At 41.1% G+C, this 27,430-nt stretch overlaps 1 protein-coding gene across 1 annotated transcript in view; it reads right to left on the bottom strand.

The window, feature by feature from the left end:
• The window catches only part of ncapg2 (non-SMC condensin II complex, subunit G2), a 111,123-nt gene extending 102,283 nt beyond the window's left edge, over nt 1-8,840 (bottom strand). The window contains exons 1-2 of the mRNA XM_072252062.1: nt 8,755-8,840; nt 2,881-2,992 (exon numbers count right to left, since the gene is read on the bottom strand). Coding sequence (XP_072108163.1) covers nt 2,881-2,958 — 78 coding nt within the window. The 5' untranslated portion in view covers nt 2,959-2,992; nt 8,755-8,840. The remainder of the gene's footprint in view (nt 1-2,880; nt 2,993-8,754) is intronic.
• Nucleotides 8,841-27,430: the final 18,590 nt, after the last annotated feature.

Raw genomic sequence — 27,430 nt, 5'->3', positions numbered from 1 at the left:
AGACTGATGCAGATTTAATGATAACTTCCAAAAGAGCACTGGATATTATTAAGCAGGGAAAAGTGTACTGTTACAGGTGAGGATTCAGATACGTTTCATTTTTAAGTCATATTGATGCAAGAGAATTCTTGACTTAACCTTAAGTATACAAGAAAAATTATCATACAAGTTTCATAAATTTCATATTTTCCTACAAAGCACAACCCAACATCATGAATGGCAGTGATGCTTCACTATCAAATGAGCTCAACAGCTTTTATGTTTGCTTTGAAAGGGAGAATAATACAACAACCACAAGGATCCCTGCAGCATCCAGTGACCCTTTGATCTCTGTCTCGGAGGCCAGTGTCAGGCTCTCTTTCAGGAGGGTGAACCCTCACAAGGTGGCAGGCTCCGAAGGAGTAAGACTTTGAAAACTTACGCCAATGAACAGATGGGGGTATTCAAGGACATTTTTAATCTTTCATTGCTACTGTTAGAAGTTCCCCGTTGCTTCAAAAGGGCGACAATTATACCAGTGCCCAAGAAGAGCAGTGTGAGCTGCTCCAGTAGCACTTACACCTCCGGTGATGAATTGCTTTGAGAGGTTGAGAGGTTGGTCATGGTTAGAATCAACTCCTGTCTTAGTAAGGACCTGGACTCACTGCAAATTGCCTATCACCACAATAGTTCTACGGCAGACGCAATCTCAATGGCTCTCCATGCAGCCTTGGATCACCTGGACAATACAAATCCTGTATCAGGATACGGTTTATTGATGATAGCTCAGTGTTTAACATAATCATCCCTACAGTTTTGATCAAAAAGCTTAGCCCACTGCTGTACTCTCTCTACACCCATGATTGTGTGGCTAGGCATAGCTCAAATGCTATCTATAAGTTTACTGATGATACAATCATTGTAGGCAGAATCTCAGATGCTGACGAAAAGGCACACAGGAGCGAGATATACCTGCTAGCTGAGTGGTGTTGTAGCAACAACCTTGCTCTCATCATCAGTAAGACCAGAGAGCTGATTGTGGACTTCAAGAAGGGTAAGATGAGGGCACACAAACCAGTCCTCGCACAGGGATCAGAAGTGTAGAGAATAAGCAATTTCAGGTTCCTGGCTGTTAATATCTCTGAGGACTTAACCTGATCGCAACATATTGATGCAGCTATAAAGAAGTCAAGACAGCAGTTATATTTCATTAGCCGTTTGAGGAGATTTGGTTTGTCACCTAAAACACAAAAACTTCTACAGATGTGCCATGGAGAGCATCATCCAGTATTTGGCCTAATTAAGCAGTTGTCCCAATTAGCTGAAGTTTCATGGAAATTAGTTAAAAAGGTATATATAAGACAAACTATCATTTAACTGGTAACAAATTACTGATTTAAATGAAATACAGAACAAATTAGACCACTACCAGTACTACTACAGTACTAAAAAATATTTCTTTTGTTTCCCTCATCCTTCCCTCCTCTTCTATTCTGCACTCTTGCCCCTTACCTCTTCTCCTCACCTGCTACTGATGCCTCTCCTTCTTCCCTTTTTCCCATGATCCACTCTCCTCTCCTTTCAGATTTCTTCTTCTCCAGTCTTTTACCTTTCCCACCCAACCTGGCTTCAACTATCACCTTCTAGCTAATCCCCCTTCCCCTCCTCCCATCTTTTTATTCTGGCATCTTCCCCCTTCCTTCCCTGTCCTGAAGAAGGATCTCAACCCGAAACGTTGACTATACATTCATTTCCATAGATGCTGCCTGACGTGCTGAGTTTCTCCAGCACTTTGTGTGTTGCTCTGGACTTCCAGCATCAGCAGAATCTTTTGTGTTTACTATAAAACTGTGGATTAATTCCTTATAGTTATTGATGGAGGAATTCATCCAGTGTACACTATTGTGTTCTTTTGATTGACTGTAAATGAACAAAATCAGCACAGACACCTAGTGTAGATAAATGGACTGCCTTCATACAATGCTTTGGACGATGCATCTTCCGAATTTTAATTTTCATTGTAACATTCAAGATGATCGTCAACACCTTCAAATTCTTTGTAGTTTCCAACTTGAAGTGCTGAAATTGTTTCATTTTCACTCCCAAATGCTTCTGGCATTTCCAAACCTGAATGCTTGAAACCGCAGTGAGCAAAACAGTTCTGAATTGCCTTACTGCTTATTTCTCGCCAACTATCAGTGACGAAAGTAACTGCTTTTTGAACACAAGAACACACAACTGATGCTACTTAAAAACTGCTCCAAGCACGGTGTTGTGTCTAATGAACATATAAGTGCACTCGACTGATACTAGTTAGAAACTGTTCGGCAACAGTACCCTGCCCCAACTAAATTGCCCCGATTAACCAATGGCCAAATTAATCAGAATTCACTGGATTTCTCTTTCAGTCAAACACAGCGGGTTTGACTGAAAGGTCTCTCCAGAACCTTTTTCAGTCTTATTAAATTTTATTTCTAAATTCCATCAAGTGTGCTAGATAATTAAAATGGATAGTCACAAAATCAACAATAATGCAATACATGGTAAATAGAGGATGGTTAGAAAAGAGAACTTGGTATAAACTGTATTGCTCTGGGTTTTCTTTGGTGATACTGTTAATTTAAAATTTTCAAATAAAAAGCAAACTTCTATGGCAAAGCAGAAAGCTGTTGAACTCTGCAAGAAGGCAGACATTGTTGTACTTTAGAACAATGCAGAGCAATGCAGTGATAAATCCCTCTAGGAAGTGGCAAAGTAATACTTTTTTCCTGTTTCGTGGATGTTTGCGAAGTTAGGATTTCAGGTTGTATATTGCATACATTTGATATTGAATTGAACCACTGAATGTGCACAAAGGACCACCATTACAAAGCTAGATTAACTGCACAAGAGCATCCTTACGTGGAGCACAATAAAATTCAGGAATTCCTTCACAGAAGCTGTGCACACGGATCGCAAGAAGGATTCACGCTTGGACATGATGCCCACTTCTCCGCATCAAACAAAACAGATTCTGAAAAAAAATTAAATATGTGTATTATGATACTTAATAAGTAATTTAAGATTGATTAGTCACTAAGAAAAAATATCAAACAGGGCAACTTGGTTTCACATCAATAGTTGTAAGACAGGTCGTTTAATTGAATTTAAATGCAGCACTAAGGTTGTGTCCCACTTGATAAAGCAACAGAAACGCAAGGGGATACAATTACCACTACAAGTGGTAAACAGAATGACTTTAGCCATGTCAACACTACACAAAATGTTTCAACATATTCATTTCTTGAATCCAAATTATGGCAACAAGGAAAATTTAGGTGTTACCTCCACACAGGAATGCTAACTCCTTGAGATGGGCTGATTGTGCAATTATTGATGATGGTATAATTGGGCAATGAAACCTGACTTGGCCTTATACCATTCTGCATGCACCACTTCATCATTTCAATGGCATTTGGGTTCCACTGGTCAATTTTGATCCCACAACTCTTCCTTGCAATGAATCCATGGAGTGTTGGTTATAGTACATGGAATCAAGTTCAAGTTTAATTGTCATTCAACCATACACAGCTAAACAAAACAGCGTTCCTCTGGGGCCACAATGCTAAGCACAGAACCAACAGTCACGCACAGCACGTGTAACACATATAATTATGATAGCAGAAAAACAGAGTTACAAAAAAGAGATTTTAAAAAATAATAATATAGCACAAGTCCCTGAGGATCATGGCTTGTTGATTGGCGGTGCATGGGTGTTGTCCAAGAGCCATGTTTTTGCAGAACAAGCCCAGTGCAGCCGCAGAAGATTGCAATCCAGCTTGTCTCCCAAACAGTGAACACTAGATAGCAACACCAGCCCAGTGCAGAATCCAGCAACACAGTTAGCTTTGGCATCTCCTTCCTCAGCGGCCATAAAAGGTGATCCTGAGGCATGAATGAAGGCCTGGTCTGTGCCATAACTAAGGTCACATAGCTCCCCCACCACTGGTCTCAACACTGAATCGGACTTGCAGTATTCTACATTCCGAATGTCCAACAGGGTTTTACAATCACAACAAAAACATCCAGGCAGAGCTGACTGACTGGATACACAATTGGCTTAATGATAAAAAGCAGAGAGATGGTGGAAGGTTGTTTCTCAGATGGGAGACTCATGACTAGTGGTGTGTTTCCATGCTCTGTGTAGGGCCCACTCTTGTTTGTCATTGATATCAACTGTTTGTCACGGTTAGTAAGTTTGCAGATGACACTAAAACACATGATATAGTGGACAATTAAGGGGGTTATCAAAAATTACAGGCAGATCTTGATCAGCTGAGTAAATGAACAAAGGAATAGTAAATGGAGTTTACTTCAAATAAATACGATGTGTTGCATTTCAGAAAGTCAAATCCAGAAAGGACTTTTACAATGCATGGCAGGGCACTGGGGAGTGTTGGAGAACAGAGGAATCTTGGAGCACAAGTACATGATTCACTAAAAGTGCACTTACAAGTTGAAGGGGTGGTAGACTTTTGGCATGCTGGCTTTCATAGATCAGGTATTGATAATAGAAGTCGGGAGGCAATGGTACCATTATCCAAGATATTGATGAAGCTACTCTTGGAAGTACTGTGATCGGTTTTGGTCACCCTGCCATAGAAGATATGTTATTAAAATGGAAAGAACACAGAAAAGACTTGCAAGGATGTTGCCAGGATGTGAGGGACTCCGACAGAGTGAATACTCACAGAATTTTCCCCAAGGTTGGAGATTCAAGAACCAAACAGTTTCGGTTTAAGGTAAAAGGGGAAGGATTTGGTAGGAAATTGAGGCATTTTTTTTTTTTTTTTTGTTTACCCAAAAGTGGTATCTATGTGGACCAAGCTGTCAGAGGAAGTGACTAAGGCAGGTACAACTTTTAGAAGACAGTTGGAGAGGTGTATGGACAGGAAAGGTTTAGAAATTTGTGGGCCAAACATTGGCAAATGGAGTGAGCTTGAAAGGAGCATCTTGGTCAGTACAGAACAGTTAGATTGAAGGGCTTATTTCCATATACAATTCTATAGCTCTATTCAATAGATCAAACACAATACAGACAGTAATCATAACTTCGTTATTCATGATAGCAGCACTGGGAAGACATGAGAAAACAGCCTATTATTAACTGTCCTTAAGGAAATGGTAAGCATCTACTGGAAACAAAGCTTTTATCTGTTTCCCTTTCTAAATATTCCATCTGTCAAATGCTTACTTATTTTGTTTACATTCCAGGTTGATGATTGTGGTAGAAGACAATTCAGTAGCTGCTGATAGCCAATAGTATCTCCCAGATATCTAGCTGAGTGTTAGATATGTGATTTGTGCCAGTGTGATGGCAATATCTCACACTTCCTGGAGGGAAGGTTTTGTGCAGTTGTCATTATTAGAGTCACTGTCACGTGACTGTAAGAATGGAGTGATACGTGCATTGGTGAGGATGTCATCTACATTTATCACTCCTGTTTGTTCATTCACCTCCTGCTGTTCTGGCAGCTGGGATTTATTCAGCACAACAAACAGTACTATCGCTGAAGCATTCTTGAATGTGGACATTTAAATCCTCTGACATCAGAACCGGTTGCGGCATTAAGTGTTACTGTGACCATAACTCTTAAACCCTATAAATACTATTGAACCAATTATAGGTCCAGTCACCAGCAAAATATTTCCCAGCTACTGTATGTAACATACATAAAGCTCAATCAACAAACAACTTGGGTTCAGGGACTTCCTTTCACTGAAATTCAACAATTTGCAATGTGACTGATGAGGTTACCAAGGGACTCAGAATTTCAGAGAATCTTGATGAGTAGTTTGGGAGATGATACACACACTCAGCTATAATTGATTCACACAAAGCTTTAAGATGCTCCTGATGAATAGGCTTAAGATTCATATCATCCTAAACAACCCTTCTCCATTTTGAAGAGACATGGGTCAGGGATTCCATTAGTTAGTTGTAATATCTTTTGTCGAAAGCTATATTTCCTCTGTCCACCTGGTAACTTGATGGAGCTCAGAACAGTGGGAAGTTTGGTGTTGGGCACGTGAATGATGTAGTCTACTCATGATACAAAGATAAACAAATGCTGCTCAGCTTGCTAAATTCTTCCAATAGTTATTTGTTGCCCTAGATTCCAGCATCTGCAGTCCCTCAGGTCTACAAAGATTGGTGGCATTATGGATTGTGAAGAAGATTGCTAAAGGATATGGTAGGATATAGATCACTTGCAGATATGGGCAGAGAAATGACAGGTGGAGTTTATTCAAAGTGTAATTGGTCACACTTTGGAAGATCAAATGCAAAAGGACAGTACACAGGCAATGGCAGGACCTTTAGCAGTGTTGATGGCCAGAGGGATTTCAGGGTCCATACCCTGAAGGTTGCAATACAAGTTGATAGGGTGGCAAAGACAGCTTGCCTTTATAGTCAAGGCAATGAGTTGAAGAATCAAGAAATTATGTTTTAGCTTTATAAAACTTTGGTTAGGCCACATGTGGAGTATTGCATTCAGTTCTGGTCACCTCATTATAAGAACAATGTGGAGCCTATGGAGAGCACGTAGAAGAGGTTTATTAGGATGCTGCCTGGACTAGAGAGCATATGCTATAAGGATAGACTGGACACACTTGAGTTGTTTTCAGTGGCAGAGGCTGAGAAGAGAACAAATAGAAAATTAGAAGATTATGAGAGAAACAAGTAGAATAGACAGATAGTATGTTTATCCCAAGGTTGAAATGTCTAATATTAGACAGCATACATTTCAAGTCGCAGGAGGTTGGAAGTAGATGTGTGAGGAAACAGTGGTGGGTGCCCGGAATGCATTGCCAGAGGTGGTAAGTGGAGGCAAATACAAAGTAGTATTTAAGAGATTGTTTGATATATACATGAATATTCAGAGAATGGAGGTGTATGGACCTGTGTAGGCAGAAGGGACTAGTTTAGTTAAACATTTAGTTACTTGTTTAATTAGTTTGTCAAAGGGCCTGTTCCTGTGTTGTACTGTTTCATGCTCCATTAGAGCCAAATGAATGCACTTGGAGCCTGAATACTCAGAAACTGAGCTTCCCTAGCCTTCCATTGGGAAATGAATTCCAAAACTACACTAAACATAGCGTAAACAACAGGAATTCTGCAGATGCTGGAAATTCAAGCAACACACATCAAAGTTGCTGGTGAACGCAGCAGGCCAGGCAGCATCTCTTCAGTTAGTCCTGACGAAGGGTCTCGGCCTGAAACGTCGACTGCACCTCTTCCTAGAGATGCTGCCTGGCCTGCTGCGTTCACCAGCAACTTTGATGTGTGTTACTAAACATAGCGTTCTCCCTCTGGGAGAAGGTTCAGGAGCTTGAAGATTTGTACGGGCAGATTTGGGAACAGCTTCTTTCCAATTGTGATAAAACTGCTGAACGGATCCTGACCTGATTCTGGGTTGTACCCTCCAAATATCCGGACCTGCCTCTCAGTTTTTTTGTACTACCTTACTTTCCATTTTTCTATTTTCTATTTATAATTTAATTTTTTAATATTTACTAATTTTTACTATTTTAAAAATATTTTTAATATTTAATATTTGTAATCCAGGGAGCGGGAAGTGCAGAATCAAATATCGCTGTGATGATTGTACGTTCTAGTATCAATTGTTTGGCAACAATAAAGTATAAAGTATAAAACAGGGTGAATATTTCTTCAGAAAAGAAAGATATCAGCTAACAGGAAAGTACCAACCAGTTAGCACTGGAAGAACATCTAAATCTTTTTGCAAGAAAGGTTATTGCAGGGGCACTTCGAAAAATCCATGGTAAACAGGATTTTATAACTAAGAAATCAAGTTTAGCAACTCTATTGGAGTTCTTTGAAGAAGTAACATATGCTGTGGATAATGAAGATCCAGCGGATGTACCATAACAAGATTTTCAGAAGGCATTTGATACAGTACTGTACCAAAAATATTGCAGTAAATAAAAAGATGATGTAGGAAGTAACATTAAAAGATTAAGTTTGCTAACAGGAGGGAGTAGGGACAAATGGATATTTTTGTAGCTGACAACATGTAGCAAATTGTGCTGTATTATTCTGTGAATCTAAATTATGTATCATAGATCCAGTCCCCTCCAACACTCCACCATCAAATATACTCACAATACAACAAGTGCTACATTACTCTCAATTCTATACCTGTTCAAATCCGTTTGTCACATCAAGCAACCGTACAGTTTTACAGTTACCCAAATACCCTCAAGGATAAATTTCCAATTCTGTTGTACACTATGTTAGGAACTAATGAAATGATCAGAGTGGCACTCAAAACTTCACTGCAGATAAGATTCTACATGGCTTTACACTTTGATTTCAGAGCATCCATATGTAATACCCAGGCCAATATTTATCTCTCAGTTGGCATCAATGAAACAGCTTTGGTTACCGTCACTTAACTACTGATGGGGTTTGCTGCACACAAACTGGCTGGCACGTTTCTATACACATTCTTTAATACAGATGGCACGAGTATTGACCAGATAGCAAGGAAGCTGCCCACATAAGTCTACACACTGACACAGTCCGCGAAATTTATAACTAAACAGGCTGTAGACAATGACACATTAGCAGCAGCTGTAGCTGAGCTGCTGGTAGTTTGCAGATCCCCTCTGCTCTCCGACAGCTCGGGAGGTGGTATAGGGGTAGAACCGACCTCCAAACTTTCCTTGGCACAACGCAAGCGAGACAAATCCCAACCTCTCTCGTTCTCCTACCTGGTGATGAAGACACGGCAAAGCCCAGCCACCTTTTGTCACCAACAACCTTCCCCAGCCGCCACCCAACCCGCGCGCCCTTTTCCCGGCCAGGCCGAGTGCGCAGGCGCGGGTTCAAACCTGGCGCGTTCTTGGCGACGAGGCGTTTCCGCTTCCAACGGACGCCTGTTGGCGACTCCGGCAATTACATCTGCCAAAAAATCTTTCTTTCCTCGACTTAACTGAGGCAGGGTCTGATTGTCCCCTGAGAAAACTTCCTTAACGTTTCTGATGAATTACATCTTCCAAAAAATCTTTCTTTCCTCGGCTTAACTGAGGCAGGATCTAATTGTCCCTTGGGCTTCTGACTTACTTAACATTTCTGATGAAGGGTCTCAGCTCGAAATGTTGAGCATTTTTTTTCCTTTCCATAGATGCTCCACAGAGTTCCTCCATCATTTGTGAGTGTGTTGAGTCAAATTTATTGTCATTTAGCTACATACATGTATATAACGTATATAAATAGAAACGAGACAAACGTTTCTTCGAACCAGGGTGTAAAGCACATAACACACGCTAACTTATGAAGGTAAGGATAAAATCTGCAGCTGAATCACACATAAATAGCAAACTAGAGTGCATTAATGTTAAATATTGTAAGGTACGGAAGAGATTAAACAGTTCCATTTCAAAAACGATGCGGCCGAGAGTTCAGAAGCCTAGTGGCCTGGGGGAAGAAACTGGTTTCTCGTCCTGACCCCTCTTGTTTTCACGCATCATAGTCTCTTGTCTGATGGTAGAAAGTCAAAGAAGATACAAGATGGATGGGTGGGATCCTCGATCATACTAAGGACCCTGCGTATGCAGCGCTCCTGATAAATGCCCCCAATGGATAGTAGGGAGACTCCTATGATCCTCTCAGTCCTTTGTAGGGACTTCAGGTCTGATGCCTGACTACTCCCATACCAGATGGAGATGCAACTTGTCAGGACACTCAATGGTACTGTAAAACGCAGTTACCGACCATTTATTTCTCTCCTTAGATTCTGCCTGACCTGCATAGTTCCACCAGTGTTTTATGTGTGTATCCGGTAGGCTGCTTCGTTGGTTGCATACCTTCTGAGTGTGAGGCCTCCGTCGGTCAAAGTTGATCATGGGTATTGTGTCCTAGCTGTCTAGATACTGAAGCCTGGGCAGTATTATATGGAGAGTAAGCTGTTACCCATGTAGCAAGATTCCCCCCCCACCACCACTGCATCTGATGAACCCAAAGTAACAGCAGAGACCAGTGCAGTTTGGTACCACCAGTGTCACACGAGTTGCCAGTCATCATTGAACTCAATGTAGGGACTCTGGCTCCAGATTTGAGATCAGAGTTTTCCTTCCTCGAGAAGAGCTGCCAACCACAGCTGACGAGCCCCATCTGCCCGAAGCAACTGGTTTTAAGGCACCAGTAACCCGCCTTTTCCCTTTCTCATGTAAGTGGAAATGGTTCCGCTTGGTTTAATAGCTGTGTGAAAGCCAGGAGTTGAGGTGCAAGCCATTGGGAGCATAAATAGGTCGTGGGAGCTTGTCCCCATTACCACCTCCAACTATAACAACCTTAAGGAACTGGTTGCATATCTTGAAGTGTGGATATACCGACAAATTCTGCAGAATTTACTCACATGTAGCACCTGCTTGGTAGTCTTTATATGTCAAGATGCTCCATCATCACCTACATATGAGAACAATATAGCAGAGCAAAAATGTACATTTTAAGGAGGACCTGCAGGGGTCTAAGGGAGGAATTACAGAGCCTGGTGCTTTGGTAGTTGCTTGTCACTCATTATCAGAATCAGGTTTATTATCATTATCTCAAATAACATGAAATTTGTTATTTTGAGGCAGCAGTACAGTGCAAGGACATAAAATGACTATAAGTCACAAAATACATCTAGTGTTCAAGATTGTTCAGAAATTTGATGGTGAGTGGGAAGAAACTGTATCTGAATCATATCTGAAACTGTATCTGAATCAAGTCTGGGCCTTGAGTCTCAAGTACCCCCTTCCCAATGCTGTTAATGAGAAGAGGGCATGTCCCGGATGGCAAGGGCCTTTAGTGATGGATGCCGCCTTTTTAAGACACTGCCTCTGGAAAATATCTCAAAGGTGGGGAGAGTTGTGTCACAACCACGGATTTGGCAGCACAGTAGATACGGCAATTGTGCTTGTGAATTTGCACGTGTCAGCTAATTATTTAATCGTGATAGTATTTAACTCCATACTTGTCAGTGTAGGCTTCGTTTCCCATCTGGGAGATTTAGTTAACAGCCCTGTTTGGCCTAGCATTTACTGTTTTATTTTCCCTTGCCCCCACCCCCAAGTGCGGAGTGAGTGACACTGAAGCGGGTCGATAGTTCACAAAACTTTAATGTGAACAGTGTCCAAGGGAAAAGGGCAAAGCTATGCTAAGTTGTGAAGAAGAGGAAGGGTTGGAAAGAACCCAGAAAATGACAATAACCGTACATTTCCCTTATACTTTCAATCCCAAAAGAGGCCACCATCCCTTTGCCTCCACCGATGCTACTTGCTCACTGAGTTCCTCCAGCAGATTGTCTTTTGTCCAAATTCCAGTATCTGCAGTCTTGCTGATGTCTTCAGTGTCTATAATAGGCTGGAATAATAGAACTAAACAGTTTCGGCCCAACCCTCTGTGCCAAGCAATATGTGTATCTAGTCCCATTTAACTGAATTTGGCCCATATTCCTCTAAATCATTTCTAAGCATAGGCCAAGATGTTGTTTAAACATTGTAATTATACCCACCTGTATAACCATAAGATAGAGGAGCAGCATTAGGCCATTCCATCATGGCTGATTTAATATCCCTCTCAACCCCATTCTTCTGCCTTTTCCCCCCATCAGCCTCCACTTTAAGTATGGCAGCTTGTTAGTATATCCACCACCCTTTTGGAGTTAAAAGAAGATTAAATTATGGTAAACATGGAGGATCCTGGTGAGATGAAGGCTTGTAATATTGTAGCTGTTCAGTCTGGAGGAATTGTAAATGGAAAGAGGTGAATGAGAATGGGAAGTTGCTCTAAATTTGAAATGAAAAAGTAAGTCGGGCTGTATCCATGGAGAGAGAAAAACGGAGTTAATGTTAGCTTTCATCAAAATAGCCAGTTATGATACAAACCAGATTGGTCAGTTATCTGAACGTGTTGAATTCCATTTTGAGTTCTGAGAACATTAACATCTATAGTCAGAAGATAAGATATTGTTCTTTGTAGTTGTTTTGTGTTTTATTGGAATGGTTTACTGTAAAGGTTCACACTGATTTTTGCTTTTAGTTTCTTATGTATACTGTAATCAAAATTTAGTCCATGTATGATTAAGTACAGACATGGAGAGGGAACTTGAACTCTTATTTCAGTCAGATAGAAGTAAAACAAAGTCTGAAATTTACTCACTTTGTTTTAAAAGGCAAGTAGTCTGTATGCTCGCAGGTGGTTGTTTTATTATCATGATAAGGCCAGTTCCTCATTAATTACCATTTTCAATAAACTCAGAAAAAGTGGAGCCCTTTTCTGCATAGTCTGCTAGATCTACTCCCTAGGTCTGGGGAAGTTAAGAGTTATAGAGAACAGGTGGGAACATGGGATTGAAGCCAAGATGAAATCAACCATTATCCATTTGTATGGTGGAGCACCGCAGAGGGGGAGTATGACCTGCTCCTGGTTCCTCTTATTCTGTCACCAGATACCCATCCCTTTACCATTCTCCCATTTGACCTCCTGTATAAACTTTTGCAGTCTCCCTGCAAGTACTTCTGATGTTCAGCATGCAGCTGGAAAAGATTTGAAACTTTATGTCAGAGCCATCAGAATCTCCTCCCTTGCCTTCATCACAACCTGGGATACTTCCAGGCTATTAGGTTAAGCAAGGAATAGAATTCTGTAGCATTTCCCATTGTCTTTTGTACTACCTAAAAGGTGCTGAGAAAGTACAGGGCAACACATACACACAAAATGTGGGAGGAACTCAGCAGGTCAAGCAGCATCTATGGAAATGAATAAACAGTCGGCATTTCAGGTCAAGATCGTTCATCAGGACTGGAAAGGAAGGGGAAAGATGCAGGAATAAGAAAGTGGGGGAGGGGAAGGAGTACAAGCCGGAAGGTGATAGATGAAACCAGCTTGCTGGCGGAGGGGGATGTAGTAAGAAGCTGGGAGGTGATGGGTGGAAAGGGCTGGAGAAAACAGAAACATTGCTGTGGTAGCTGCAGAGACGATTTATGAAGAGAGACACGAGAATGCAGGTGCTGGAATCCGAGCAACAACCAGTCTGCTGGAGGAACTTAGCAGATCTATGGGAGTAAAGAAATTGTTGAAGTTTCGAGTGGAAACTTTGCATCAGGGCAGATTATGTCCTTTCAGTAATGGCAACCTACTCCTAAAATGTCAATATGTCAGTACACCACCAGGCTTGAATTTTCAGTTTGATACTTGGTTTTTCTGTTTTTATTGGTGTTTTGCTAAAATCAGATACCTCCAATTATCTAAATAAAACTTTGCAGAAGCTGAATCGATTTCCAGCCAACAATTGTAAGCTGATTCGGTTTTATATTTAAGTACTTCTAAACAAATTTTTTTCAGGTAATTTCAAACATCTTTTGTTTCCCTGCCTATTTCTTCCCAAGCTTTTGCTCTTATGACCTTTGTTCACCACCATCACACCAGTAACCAATATATCCTAAAAGCAAATGGGATTCGTCAGTCGTTATTGTTTTGGTTTACTATCGTCTCATGTACCAAGATACAGTAAAAAGCTTGTCTTGCATACTGTTCATACAGATCAGGTGCATTCAGGTACGTCAGAGATTTCTTCTTTTATGTTAACTGCTGAGAAAGTGCTTCTCTCTTGCAGCTTGTTTGGGTTATAATTACTGATAAGAGAATTGTATTCATTTGCTAACCTATTGGGATAAATGTTATTCTTTCTTGTGTGTCTGTAAGCTATTGTTTTTGTGGGCTTTGGGGCAGAAGGCGCGATGGGGACAGAGAGAGGAGACGTGATGCTGTAAGCCGGCTGATGGAACGGACCCCGAGCGGGAGTCCGAAGCCCAGGGTCTTCGGCGAGGAGAGGAGACGAAGACAGACTTGTGTGGAGCGTCTGGTCGACCACCATGGTTGGTCCCAGATGGCGGGTCAAGGAGATCGGAAGGGATCGAATGGTGGAAAGAAGACTCCGCTAATTGATCTCCAACTGTTGTGCATGAAGTGGTTGAACTTTGATAAGTTTGGCGCCTTTTACTTTTCCTTTTATATTTTATCTCTATTAATTACATAGTTTCAGTAAGATCTATAAAGTGTAATCATTTAATCGCATATGGTGTATTGTCTGTTACTTGGCGGGGTGGGGTACATCACACAGCATCCACACAAACTTGATTATCCAGTTTGGCGGGGCTGAAGGCTGCTCCCCCTAGACGAAAGCAAGCCGAGCGCGCTTGAGGCTTACCAGGGGGCTACAGGTAGAACAAGATAAAAAAAATAACAGAATGTAGAATAAAGAGTAACAGCTACAGAGAAAATGCAGTGCTGGTAAACAATAAAGAGCAAGATCATGAGGTAGATTGTGAGCTCAAGAGTCCATCTTATCGTACAAGAGGTCTATTCAAGAGTCTGATAACAACAGGATAGAGGTTGTCCTTGAGCCTGGTGGTATGTGTTTTCTGCCTTTTGTATCTCCTTCCTGATGAGAGAGGGAGAACAGAGAATGTCTGAGGTAGGTGGGTTGATTATGCTTGCTGCTGGCAGTGAGGCAGAGTCCATGGAAGGGTGGCTGTGAGGCAGAGTCCATGGAAGGGTGGCTGTTTTCTGTGATATGCTGAGTTGTGTCCTCAACTCTCTGCAGTTACTTGCAGTCCTGTGCAGAGAAGTTGCCAAACCAAGCTGTTACGCATCCAGATAGGTTGCATTCTCTGGTGCAGCGACAAAAATTGGTAAAGGTTGATGGGATAATGCCAAATTTCTTTAGCTCCTGAGGAAGTAGAGGCATCAATGAGCTTTCTTGACGATTACATCAATGTCCGTAAGACCATAAGACAGGAGCAGAATTAGGCCATTCAGCCCATTGAGTGTGCTCTGCCATTCCATCATGGCTGATCCTGGATCCCACTCAACCCCATACACCTGCCTTCTTGCCATATCCTTTGATGCCCAAGCTAATCAGGAAACTTCCAGTCTAAATATACCCATGGACTTGGGCTTCACCATAGTCTGTGGCACAGCATTCCACAGATTAACTACTCTCTGGCTAAAAAAAAAATCCTCCTTACCTCTGTTCTATAAGGTTGTTCCTCAATTTTAAGGCTGTGCCCTCTAGTTCTGGATACTCCCACCATAGGAAACATCCTCTCCACATCCACCTTCTCAAGTCCTTTCAACATTTGGTAGGATTCAATGAGACCCTCCCCCCACCCCCCACCACCACCACTGCCCACATTTTTCTAAATTCCAGTGATTACAGGCACAAATCTGTCAAACGCTCCTCATATGTTAACTTCTTCATTCCCAGAATCATCCTCATGAATCTCCTCTGGACTCTCTAATGACAACACATTCTTTCTGAGATATGGGGCCCAAAACTGTTGACAATACTCCAAGTGCAGCCTGACTAGTGTCTTATAAAGCCTCCATTATGTCCTTGCTTTTACATTCTATTCCCCTTGAATTAAATGCCAACATTGCATTTGTCTGCTTTACCACAGAACAACCAGTAAATTAACCTTCTGAGTGTCTTGCATCTGTACTCCTAAATCCCTCTGCACCTCTGATTTTTATACCTTCTCCCCATTTAGATAATAGTCCGCACTCTTGTTCCTTTTACCAAAATGCATTATCATACATTTCCCAACACTGTATGCCACCTAACTTTTTTTTGCCCATTCTTCCAATTTGTCTAAGTCTTGCTGCAATTGCATTGCTTCTTCAACACTACCTACCCCTCCAACTATCTTCATATCATCTGTAAACTTTGCCACAAAGCCATCAATTCCAGGTCAGGATAGGTGATGTTCATTCCTAGGAACTTGAAGCTCTCAACCCTCTCAACCTCAACAGTGCTGATGTCGACTGGAGCATGGGCACTATACCCCTTCCTGACGTCAATGACTAACTACTGAGAAGGCCTTGGTGAATAGGGTAAAGGAAAACCCCAAGGCATTCTTCAATTATGTGAAGAACAAAAGGATGACAGGAGTGAAGGTAGGGCCGATTAGAGATAAAGGTAGGAAGATGTGCCTGGAGGCTGTGGAAGTGAGCGAGGTCCGCAATGAATACTTCTCTTCGGTATTCACCAATGAGAGGGAACTTGATAATGGTGAGGACAATATGAGTGAGGTCGATGTTCTGGAGCATGTTGATATTAAGGGAGAGATGGTGTTGGAGTTATTAAAATACATTAGGATAGATCAGTCCCCGGGGCCTGACGGAATATTCCCCAGGCTGCTCTACGAGGCGAGGGAAGAGATTGCTGAGCCTCTGGCTAGGATCTTTATGTCCGCGTTGTCCACGGAAATGGTACTGGAGGATTGGAGGGAGGCGAATGTTGTCTCCTTGTTCAAAAAAGGTAGTAGGGATAGTCTGGGTAATTACTTTGAGCCTTACAGTGAGCCTTACGTCTGTGGTGGGAAAGCTGTTGGAAAAGATTCTTAGAGGTAGGATCTATGGGCATTTAGAGAATCATGGTCTGATCAGGAACAGTCAGCATGGCTTTGTGAAGGGCAAATCGTGTCTAACAAGCCTGATAGAGTTCTTTTAGGAGGTGGCCAGGCATATAGATGAGGGTAGTGCAGTGGATGTGATCTACATGGATTCTAGTAAGGCATTTGACAAGGTTCCACACGGTAGGCTTATTCAGAAAGTCAGAAGGCATGGGATCCAGGGAAGTTTGGCCAGGTGGATTCAGAATTGGTTTGCCTTGCAGAAGACAGAGGGTCATGATGGAGCGAGTACATACAGACTGGAAGGTTGTGACCAGTGGTGTCCCACAAGGATCTGTTCTGGGACCTCTACTTTTTGTGATTTCTATTAACGACCTGGATATGGGGGTAGAAGGGTGGGTTGGTAAGTTTGCAGATGACACAAAGGTTGGTGGTGTTGTAGATAGTGTAGAGGATTGTTGAAGATTGCAGAGAGACATTGGTAGGATGCAGAAGTGGGCTGAGAAGTGGCAGATGGAGTTCAACCCGGAGCAGTGTGAGGTGGTACACTTTGGAAGGACAAACTCCAAGGCAGAGTACAAAGTAAATGGCAGGATACTTGGTAGTGTGGAGGAGCAGAGGGATCTGGGAGGTACATGTCCACAGATCCCTGAAAGTTGCCTCACAGGTAGATAGGGTAGTTAAGAAAGCTTATGGGGTGTTAGCTTTCATAATTTGAGGGATAGAGTTTAAGAGTCGCGATGTAATGATGCAGCTCTAAAAAACTCCGGTTAGGCCACTCTTGGAGTACTGCATCCAATACTGGTCATCTCACTATAGGAAGGATGTAGAAGCACTGGAAAGGGTACAGAGGAGATTTACCAGGATGCTGCCTGGTTTAGAAAGTATGCATTATGATCAGAGATTAAGGGAGCTAGGGGTTTACTCTTTGGAAAGAAGGAGGTTGAGAGGAGACATGATAGAGCTGTACAAGATATTAAGAGGAATAGATAGAGTGGATAGCCAGCGCCTCTTCCCCAGGGCACCACTGCTCAATACATGGCTTTAAGGTAAGGGGTGGGAAGTTCAAGGGGGATATTAGAGGAAGGTTTTTTACTCAGAGAGTGGTTGGTGCATGGAATGCACTGCCTGAGTTAGTGGTGGAGGCAGATACACTAGTGAAGTTTAAGAGACTACTAGACAGGTATATGAAGAAATTTAAGGTGGTGGGTTATATGGGAGGCAGGGTTTGAGGGTTGGCACAACATTGTGGGCCGAAGGGCCTGTAATGTGCTGTACTATTCTATGTCCTATGTAACTATTTTGTTTTGTTAATATTAAGGGAAAGGTTGTGATGACACCATATCGCTAAGCTAACTAGCTCCTTCCAACTCATTGTTCTTTGAGATTTGGCCAACTATAGTGGTATCAACTAGTAGAGAATCTGGCCATGCAGTCATAGGTGTATTTGGATTAGAGAAGGTGACTGGTAGTTGTCTATAAAATATGCTTAAAACTCAATTAAATTTTGTGTGATTGAGATGGATCAACAACGATTATGATTTTCAATGCTGGGCTTCGATTTTATTTTGGATTTATTGCTTAAGACTGATAAATCTAAGCTTTGACCATAATTATAAACATCAAATAGAAAATTTAGGAGGAATTTGTACAATGGAACTTGTATGGGAAAATTAGATAAAAACAGAATTAAACAAAAAAACCTTCATTTTTATCCAGTATTAAAACAGGATTAACTTTGAGGGAACTGGGAACCCTCTGATGAGCCATGATCTTATTGAATGATGAAGCATTGCTCAGTGGGCTAGATGGCCTACTGCTGCTCCTGTTTCTTATGTTCTTGCCTAAGTGTGGGAGAGGGAAAAGAAGAGAGTCATTAATTGATTTAAGACAATTAGCAAGATAAACCAGAGACAAGGCCACTCACGAGCCCATTATTCTCAGAATCCCATATTGCCTAGTCATATTAACAGTTATAATCTAATATTAACTCATCTGTATCAGCCATTTCAGAGATGAAGACAACTCCCTTTGTCATGTATATCCTATTTACCAGTGTTGCTTGATGGTATTCTGATTTTCAGCAATGGCAAACTGATTGAGGAACCAATCACATTGAAGAATATTCAAAACTACAGAGCAGGAAGTAATAAACATAATTTTACAGAACACATTATGATATAAAGTGAGGATGAATGCAAACTTGGTCCAATTTGGAAGGTTAATCAAAAAGAAAGATGGAATATAATTTTAATGGTGCTGGATTGGAAAGTGTTGATATGTTTTCAAAAGGACTTTTGTATGCCTTTGCACACCATCATTGAAAGCAAAGGTGTTGGTAAAGCAAGCAGTTAAATAGGCAACTGGAAGGTTATCCTTTGTACTGTACAAATCAATTACGAGAATGTGATAGTTGCACATGTGGCCGTTTGATAGCGCAGTGAATTGATTGAGCTTCCTATGTGCAGAGGGCTTTCTCTTTTTGCATGGGCTTTCGAGTGCACATTTTTTCATCTCAGCGGGCTTGGTTTGTAGCTCCCGCTCTGTACCGTTGCTAACATGACTCAGTAAACATGTTTAAGCATATTATTCAGTTATTGTTCTTGCTCTGTGCATACATAACAAATAGCCTTTACAAGTACAGGAAGAAGGATGCCTTACTACAACTAAGCAGGGTATTTTTAACACCACATCTAGAGTATTGTGTGGAGTTTTCGTCCCTGTCCTTGCAATAGAGAGTGTGAGAGTGTGCAACAAATTTTCACCAGATTGATTTCTGGTACATCATGAGGTATTGTGTCAGCTAGAATTTATAAGAGTGCAAGATGATCTGACTGAAATGTGCATAATTCTAACGAGGTGGAAGCAGGTAGCATATCAACCGCCCCCGCATCCCGCCCAGCTAGAATGGTGTCTAGGATGAGGTCACAGCATCAGGATATGGGGATCCCTGGCTAGAATGGTGTCTAGGATGAGAGGACATCCCCTCAGGATATGTGGAGGTAAGACATATAGGAATGAAGTGAAGAAAACCTTTTCACTCAAATGTGGTGAATCTGTGGAATACACTGCCACAGAAAGCTGTGGAAGTGAATTAACTGATTATATTTTAGAAGGAGCCAGATATTAGATATTAAAAGCTATCAAGAGGTATGATGAGAGATTAGGAATATATTATTGAAACAGAAAATTGGCTGTAATCATATTGAATGCAGGTTCAAAAGGTTTAATGGTCTACTCCTACATTTAATTTTCTGTTTCCATAATAAAGATTGTAAAATTAAGCTGAGAGCTGAAATACCATTAATGTTTTAAAATGAAATAATACTTTTCATTTGATTTCTATTATGTTTGAAATACTAATCAGAGGAAATTGCGACCCACGTAGACTTGGGTTTCTTTAGGACAGGAGGTGTTGCTAAGCAACAGAGTGCTGCAGACAAGCCAAGGTTTACTAACAAGAACATATGAATGAATGGTTGAGAAATTATTGTCAATTTGGAGGAGTCAGAAATTCTTCTGCATCGGGTAAAAATATGTGCTGCCTAAAGAAATTTTTGCATTCCTTGTAGAACGCCAAATTTGTTCCTGGTCTTTTGTACGCAAGACAGCCCATACAAGGTGTAGTGAGGTGGGTTGGTGTGCACATGATCTGGAAACATTGCAGCCCATCCATAACAAAACAATGATCCACGTGCAGTGCTAGTTTCTAAGCTTGTATGATTCAGAGTCACTTCTGCAAAAGGTTATTGATTTTCATTTATATCTTTGCTAGATATTGATTAGTGCTGTATAGAATTATTTTCTTATAGTTTTAGCAATAAAGTCTCTCCTGCAAAAGCATAGCACTGATGGACAAACTAGTCAATTCTTGGTGATTGCACAGTCAAATTCTGAAAGTGATCAGAAACCTTCTTCATCAGTAAGTTTCAACTCCATGCAGTAATTTTTTTTCACTTTGACATTTGTGCAATTTCCACTCTACTCTCTCATTGGCCTCGTACACTTGTAATGAAGCCATTTGTAGGCTTGAGGAACATCTTTGTAATAAGCTTATTAAGGAGGGGAGGAGAAGATGGCGGTGCGATGTAGCGCACGCGGCCGCTCTGAAATGATATCATATGTGTTAACTAGGGGCCGTGAACAATCCTGATTTGACGGAGACGGACGTGAGAAGCACAGAGGAACACCTAGAGAAACTTCTGAAATGCCCGCTACGCTGCTGCTGCTACTGTGCGATTGAGAATCTCCAGAGGGAAGGCCCCAAATCTTCAGCTTTGCCTATTGCCTGTTGCCGGGGCCGGGGTCGAAGCACTCAGCAGAGATGGTGCTCGGTGCTCGGTGTCGGAGGGCTGGTCAGAGGCTCGAAGTTTTCGGACGGACTCAAGAGTCGGCTGTGGTCGGGTGCTTCCAGGATGCTGCATCGGCAAGTTTGCGGCGCTCATGACAGGAAGAGTTTTTTTTCTTCCTTCTACTCTCTGCGTGAGATGATGGGACTTTCGAGAGACTTTGAGACTTTTTTTTTACCGTGCCCATGGTCTGTTCTTCATGAAATTACGGTATTGCTTTGCACTGTTGTAACTATATGTTATAATTATGTGGTTTTTCTCAGTTTTTCAGTCAGTTTGTCTTGTGTTTCTGTGATATCATTCTGGAGAAACATTGTATCATTTCTTAATGCATGCATTACTAAATGACAATAAAAGAGGACTGCATGTCCTCATAATCTAATCTAATCTAATCTAATTACATTTCTCAAGAACAATGTTGAATTCAGAAATGTGTATCTAAACCAGCTGTTTCTGATGACACCTGTAATATTAACTTAGTACTTTTCTTTCCACAAATGTTGCCTGAACTGCTGGGTTATTTTAAGCATTCTATTTTCTTCTGGATTTCTGGCAACTGCTATGTTCTGTATTTCATGGTTTCAGCTTTTTCTCTCTCTATTCAACTTTTATTTATATCTCCTCCAGATATCATGTGTAATTAACGAATTTGTACCACTCAGACAGCAAAACCATAATCTGCATCAAAATATCCCTTGCTTCTCGTAAGAACCATAGATTTATACAGCACAAAAACAGGTTCTTCAACCCAACTGGTCCATCCTGATCAAGATTTCCATCCAAACTAGTCCCATTTCCCCATGTTTGGTCCTTATCCCTCTAAACCTTTCCTATCTGTATATCTATCCAAGTTCATGGTTTAAATGTTGTTAATGTACCTGCCTCAATCACTTCCTCTAGCAGTTTATTACATAAATGAACTGCCCACTGAATGAATAAGTTACCCCTTAGGCTTCCATAGATAAATCTCTTCCTTCTCACTCTAAACTTATTTCCTGTAGTTGTTGATTTCCCAATTCTGGGAGGGGAAAAACTGATGATCATCCTCATAATTTTGCACACCTCTGCAATGTCATTGGTTATTCTCCTCCGTTCCATTGCATAAATTCCCACCTTGCTCAGCCTCTCTCCATATCTCAGTCCTTTGAATCACAGCAACAACCTTGTTAATCTCCTTTGTGCTTTTCATGTCAAGAAGCTTGGGATTTTTTCTATAGCTATAGCAGGGTGACTAAAACTGAACACAATATTTAAAACTATGGCCTCACCCACATATTGTACAACTGAAACATAACATTGCAGATTGTATGCTCAATTCTCTAACTGATGAAGCCCAGAGTGCCAAAAGCCTGCTTTACCATGTGGTCTATACTCTTGTGTTTAGAGGTCTTCTTAGTCACAAGTATAAAGTTTTGAAAATGTCTAGAATCAAGGGCCACAGTCTCAGGTTAGAATAAGGAGAAATTTCTTCACTCAAAAGGCAGTGAATCTTTGGAATTCCCCACTGGGGACATTGGAGGTTCATCTGAGTATATTCAGGAAATTGACAGATTTTTAGATGTTATGGGAATTGAGTAATATTGGGTAAGTCAAATTACTTCTGAAGTAAAAGGTAAGTAATAATTTATTGAGCAAAGAACTGAATGACCAACTCCTGCTATTATATTCTGCTATCTCAGCAGTCTGGTGATGAGGTCTGAGGCCAGTCAACGCCAGTGAAATGGGAACAGGGCATCCGTGAACAACTATTAGTGCATAAGTACTATTCGAAAGAACTGTTGAGGACATCACTCTGCTGTCAATTGAGGTAAGGCTTATCGAATGCTAGTTACTCATATCAGATGGTAATGCTTTTTATGAACAGGATCTGAGGCCTTCAGCACAGCTCCCCTTACCTTTAGTGTATCCATTGTTGTATCTTGATATAAGAGTGCATCATATTAGCTGAAGACTAGTTTCTACAATGCTGTTTCTCTCAGGACAAAGACACTTTTTGCTGAATTTGGCTGTGAATGCTTCAGCTTGGGTTTAGCATTGATGGAGCCAGAGGATACAGTACAGTAACAGGTCCTTTCACACACTAAGTCTATGCTGATCATCAACCACTTATGCACTAATCCTACATTAAAATCATTTTTTTCTCCCAACATTCTCAATTTCATCCAATTCTACAATTCACTGATAGATTGAGGGCATTTTGTATGGGGCAAAAATTAATCTACCAAACTTTGTGATGTGGGAGGAAACCAGGACACCCAGATTGTCACATGGCTCATATGGTCACAACTCGCAAAAAGCACTGGAGGTCAGGATCCCAGGTCACTAGCATTGTGAGGCAATGGTCTAAACATTTCACCACTGTTCCACCCTTGGGGTGGGGTGGGCTATACCATAACTTGAAGCCTTCTTTATAGATATCAGATTAAATTTGAGACATGGTAGGACTGCAGAGCTTTATTTGGTAGTGAGCTTACTTGACTATCTATTATGTACTGATTAGTCTTGTGTTTTAGTTTCTCCGTGTTGACACCTCAATCTTAAGTGTTTGCTGCAGTTCTGTGTATACTTCTGAACTTATTGAACCAGCACTGATCCCCTGGATGATATCGTTGGTACACTGAAAGATATGTGTAGCAATGAACGACAGATTATAATGGTGTACATTTTTTGCTGTTGTTAGTCTGTGGTGCTTCACAGAAGCCTACTTCTAAGCTACCAGATCTACTCTTGAGTTCATTTCATTCCATAAGACACAGGAGTAGAATTAGGCCATATGGCCCATCGAGTCTGCCCGCCATTCAATCATGGCTGATCCTCAGCCCCACTCCCCAGCCTTCTCCCTGTAACCTCTGATGTCGTGTCTGATCAAGAGCCTATCAATCTCTGCCTTAAATACACCCAATGACCTGGCCTCCACAGCTGCCTGTGGTAACAAATTCCACAAATTCACCACCCTCTGGCTAAACAGATTTCTCCACACCTGTTTTAAATGGATCTCTCTATTCTGAGGCTGTGCCCTCTTGACCTAGACTCTCTCACCATGGAATACATCCTTTCCACTTCTACTCTGTCTAGTACTTTCAACATTCAAAAGCTTTCAGTGAGATCTCTCCCCATCCTTCTAAATTCCGGTGAATACAGACCCAGAGCTACCAAACGTTCCTCGTATGATAACCCTTTCATTCCCAGAATCATCCTTGTGAACCTCCTCTGAACCCTCTCCAATGCCAGCACATCTTAGATGAGGAGCCCAGAACTGTTCACAATACTCAAATTGAAGCTTCAACAGTGCCTTGTAAAGGCTCAGCATTACATCCCTGCTGTCGTATTCTAAACAAAATGAATGCTAACATTGCATTTGCCTTCCTCAGCACCAACTCTACCTGCAAGTTAACCTTTAAGGTGTTCATCACAAGGCCTCCTAAGTCCCTTTGCATCTCAGATTTTTCAATTTTCTCCCCGTTTAGAAAATAGTTTGCACATTGATTTCTACTCCTAAAGTGCATGACCCATGCATTTTCCAACATTGTATTTCATTTGCAACTCTCTTGCCCATTCTCCTAATCTGTCCAAGTCCTTCTGAAACCTACCTGTTTCCTCAACACCACCTGCCCCTCCACCAATCTTCGTATCACCTGCAAACTTGGCAACAAAGCCATCTATTCCATCATCTAAATCATTGATTTACAGCATAAAAAGAAGCAGTACCAACAACCAACCCCTGCAAAACTCCACTAGTCACTGGTAGCCCACCAGAAAAGGATACGTTTATTACAACACGCTGTATCCTACCAATCAGCCAATGCTCTAACCATGCCAGTAACTTTCCTGTAACACCATGTGCTCTTAACTTGGTAAGCAGCCTCATGTGTGACACCTTGTCAAAGGCCTTCTGAAACTCCAATTATACAGCGTTGTTTCATACCTCATGGATATCTTGTGACTGTCTTATGACCATGATGTAATTGAGTATCTTATGAGCATGAGGTAATGGTCATGTAATGGTGGGGTGATGTAATTTTCCCACCAGTGTGAGGTCATGTGATGACATGTTCACCATGGGTATAAAAGGGAGACCCCTGGGGTGACACAGTTAGTTTTAAGTTTAGTTCGTTATTTAATTCATCAGATACTCTGTTATGCTGTGTATTTGTCTTATGACGCAGTTTTGTTTTAAAGTGGCGTTCTACTTTCTACTGTAAGTAGTATTGGAGAGTGAAGACCTTACCAAAGTACAGGAATTTGCAGAGTTGAGTAAAGCTGATGTCATTCGGCGGTATTGGCGAGGATTGACGTTTATTGAATCTTCGTTCAAGAAATAGTGACCTGCACCTGAGATATCCTTTGCTAAAGCAGGAAGGATTGTGCCGTGTCTATTCTCCAGAGGAAAAGGTTTGTTTCTTTAAACCGTTTTATTTCTGTCGTTGTGAATCCTGCGGACAAGGCAGGTTTGGGCTGGGATCAGCAGTAATGTCACGCCTTCGAGAATTCCTTTATTTCAGTAAAGTCTCTCCTAATTGACTGTATAAATCTCTTGGACTTCTGAATTTACCATTCTAAGAACTGTGTTCAAATCTACCACTTTAAGAACTGTTTTCGCATTTACAATTTTAAGAACTGTTCCAGAGTTGCCGTATATTGGTTAACTTCCGGTTAAATTAGTTGTTTGAATATTTTTTGCTATTGTTGAGCAGAGTTTAATAAATGTTTGTTTGTTTTTATAAAACCTGACTCAATTGATATATTCATTGTTGCTTGTCATGTGACACTGAATCCCCTTTATCTATTCTACTTGTAATCTCCTCAAAGAATTCCAACAGGTTCATCAGGCAAGATTTTCCCTGAAGGAAACCATGCTGACTTTGTCCTATCTTACCAAGTACTCCATAACCTTATGCTTAACAGTTGACTCCAACATCTTCCCAACCACTGAGGTCAGGCTAACTGGTCTATAATTTCCTTTCTCCTGCCTTCCTCCTTTCTTAAAGAGTGGAGTGACATTTGCAATTCTCCAGTCCTCTGGCACCATGCCAGAGTCCAATGATCTTTGAAAGATCATTGCTGATGCCTCCACAATCTCTACTGCTACCTCTTTCAGAACCCTAGGGTACATTTCATCTGGTCCGGGTGACTTATGTACCCTTCAACTCAATGTTAATGGCACACAAGGATGTTCCTATCCTTTGTGTGAACATTGGAACTTATGGCAGTGCATCAACCAAATCTAGCAAGGATGGCTGCATCTGTCATACATAAATTGGTGAGTATGGAATCAGGCAGGTTTATTGCTTGAGTTAATGAATGACATGAGTAAAAGAAAAAATTTTAGATGCCGTCAATATATTTAATAGTTAAAAATGCATGTTAATTGTCGTAAGGAAAATAGTGTTTGTTGTGTTTCTAGATAGCTCGCAAGCATATCCAGAATACCTTAACAGATTTCATGAACAATAAATATACCTTTCACATTGAGATGTCAATTATTTGATGGTCATGTAGGTCTACTGTTTGTTTTAAGACCCTAAGATACAGAAGCAGTATAGGCCGTCAGACCATTGAGTCTGCTTTGCCATTCAATCACAGTTGATTTCATTTTTTTGTTTCAGCCTTCTCCTAGTAACCCTTAAACACCTTACCAATGAAGAACTGATACCTCAAGTACACCCAATAACCTGGTTTCCACAGCCTTCTGTGGCAACAAATTCCAATTTTACCCCCCCCACCGAAGAAATTCTTCATTGTTTCAGTTTTAAAGGGGGAACCTTATTCTGAGGCTATGTCCTTAGATCCTATGCTCTCCTATTAATAGAAACATCCTCTTCATGCCCACTCTATCCAGGCTTTTCAGCAGGTAAGTTCAATGACACCTTCCCCCCCACCCATTCTTCTGAACTCCATCATGTACAATCCTAGATACTTTAAACACTCAAATGTCAAGCCTTTCAATCTTGGGATCATGGTTTTGATATTACACAAGTTTCCCCTTCAAAAACAAAAATCTAATTTCTCCCTTATATCCCCCCCTTTTGAATGGCATCCAGTTCCTCTGTGCTGTCCTCACCCTTGAACACCCACAGGGAGCAAGAACTCCTACCTGTTGGCCAATGGTAAGGTCGAAGCTCAATTTGGACCCCTCTTCCCATCTCTTTTGCAGTCATACCACTCCGTCCTCGAACATTCACCAATCTAGCAAATAGACATGACTCTCTCCTGGACTATAATGTCCAGGCAATTCCACCCCTCCCTGTTGTACACAGAGTTTGGAGCTTTGTCTCCAGCTCATCAGATGTTTCTTGAGCAGGCAACATTTGCTGTAGATATGGTCATTGTTTATTACAATGGGATCTGCCAATACACTGATGGACCAGTCACAGTTCCGTATAGCATTATAGTGTTCCATTGCCTCAGGATTTCATCTCATCCAATCTGCCAGTTCCAGAATATTGGAAACACATTAACAAACCTCTTTAGTGTATGGAACTCGTGTCTTTTACTTCACAATTGTTTGCTAGATTTTGTATACACAAAATAGCTGCTGATTGTATTACACTTAAGTGCTAGATTTTAAATAAAGTCAATTATTGATAACTTATAAATGCTCATTCAATAAATATTTCATATGAGAATAAATAAGCAAG

This window comes from Mobula birostris, chromosome 3 (genome assembly GCF_030028105.1).
Source record: "Mobula birostris isolate sMobBir1 chromosome 3, sMobBir1.hap1, whole genome shotgun sequence".
In the NCBI taxonomy this organism is placed as follows: domain Eukaryota; kingdom Metazoa; phylum Chordata; class Chondrichthyes; order Myliobatiformes; family Myliobatidae; genus Mobula; species Mobula birostris.
The sequence above is the reverse complement of the archived record's forward strand: the minus strand, read 5'-3'. Positions and strand labels throughout refer to the sequence as shown.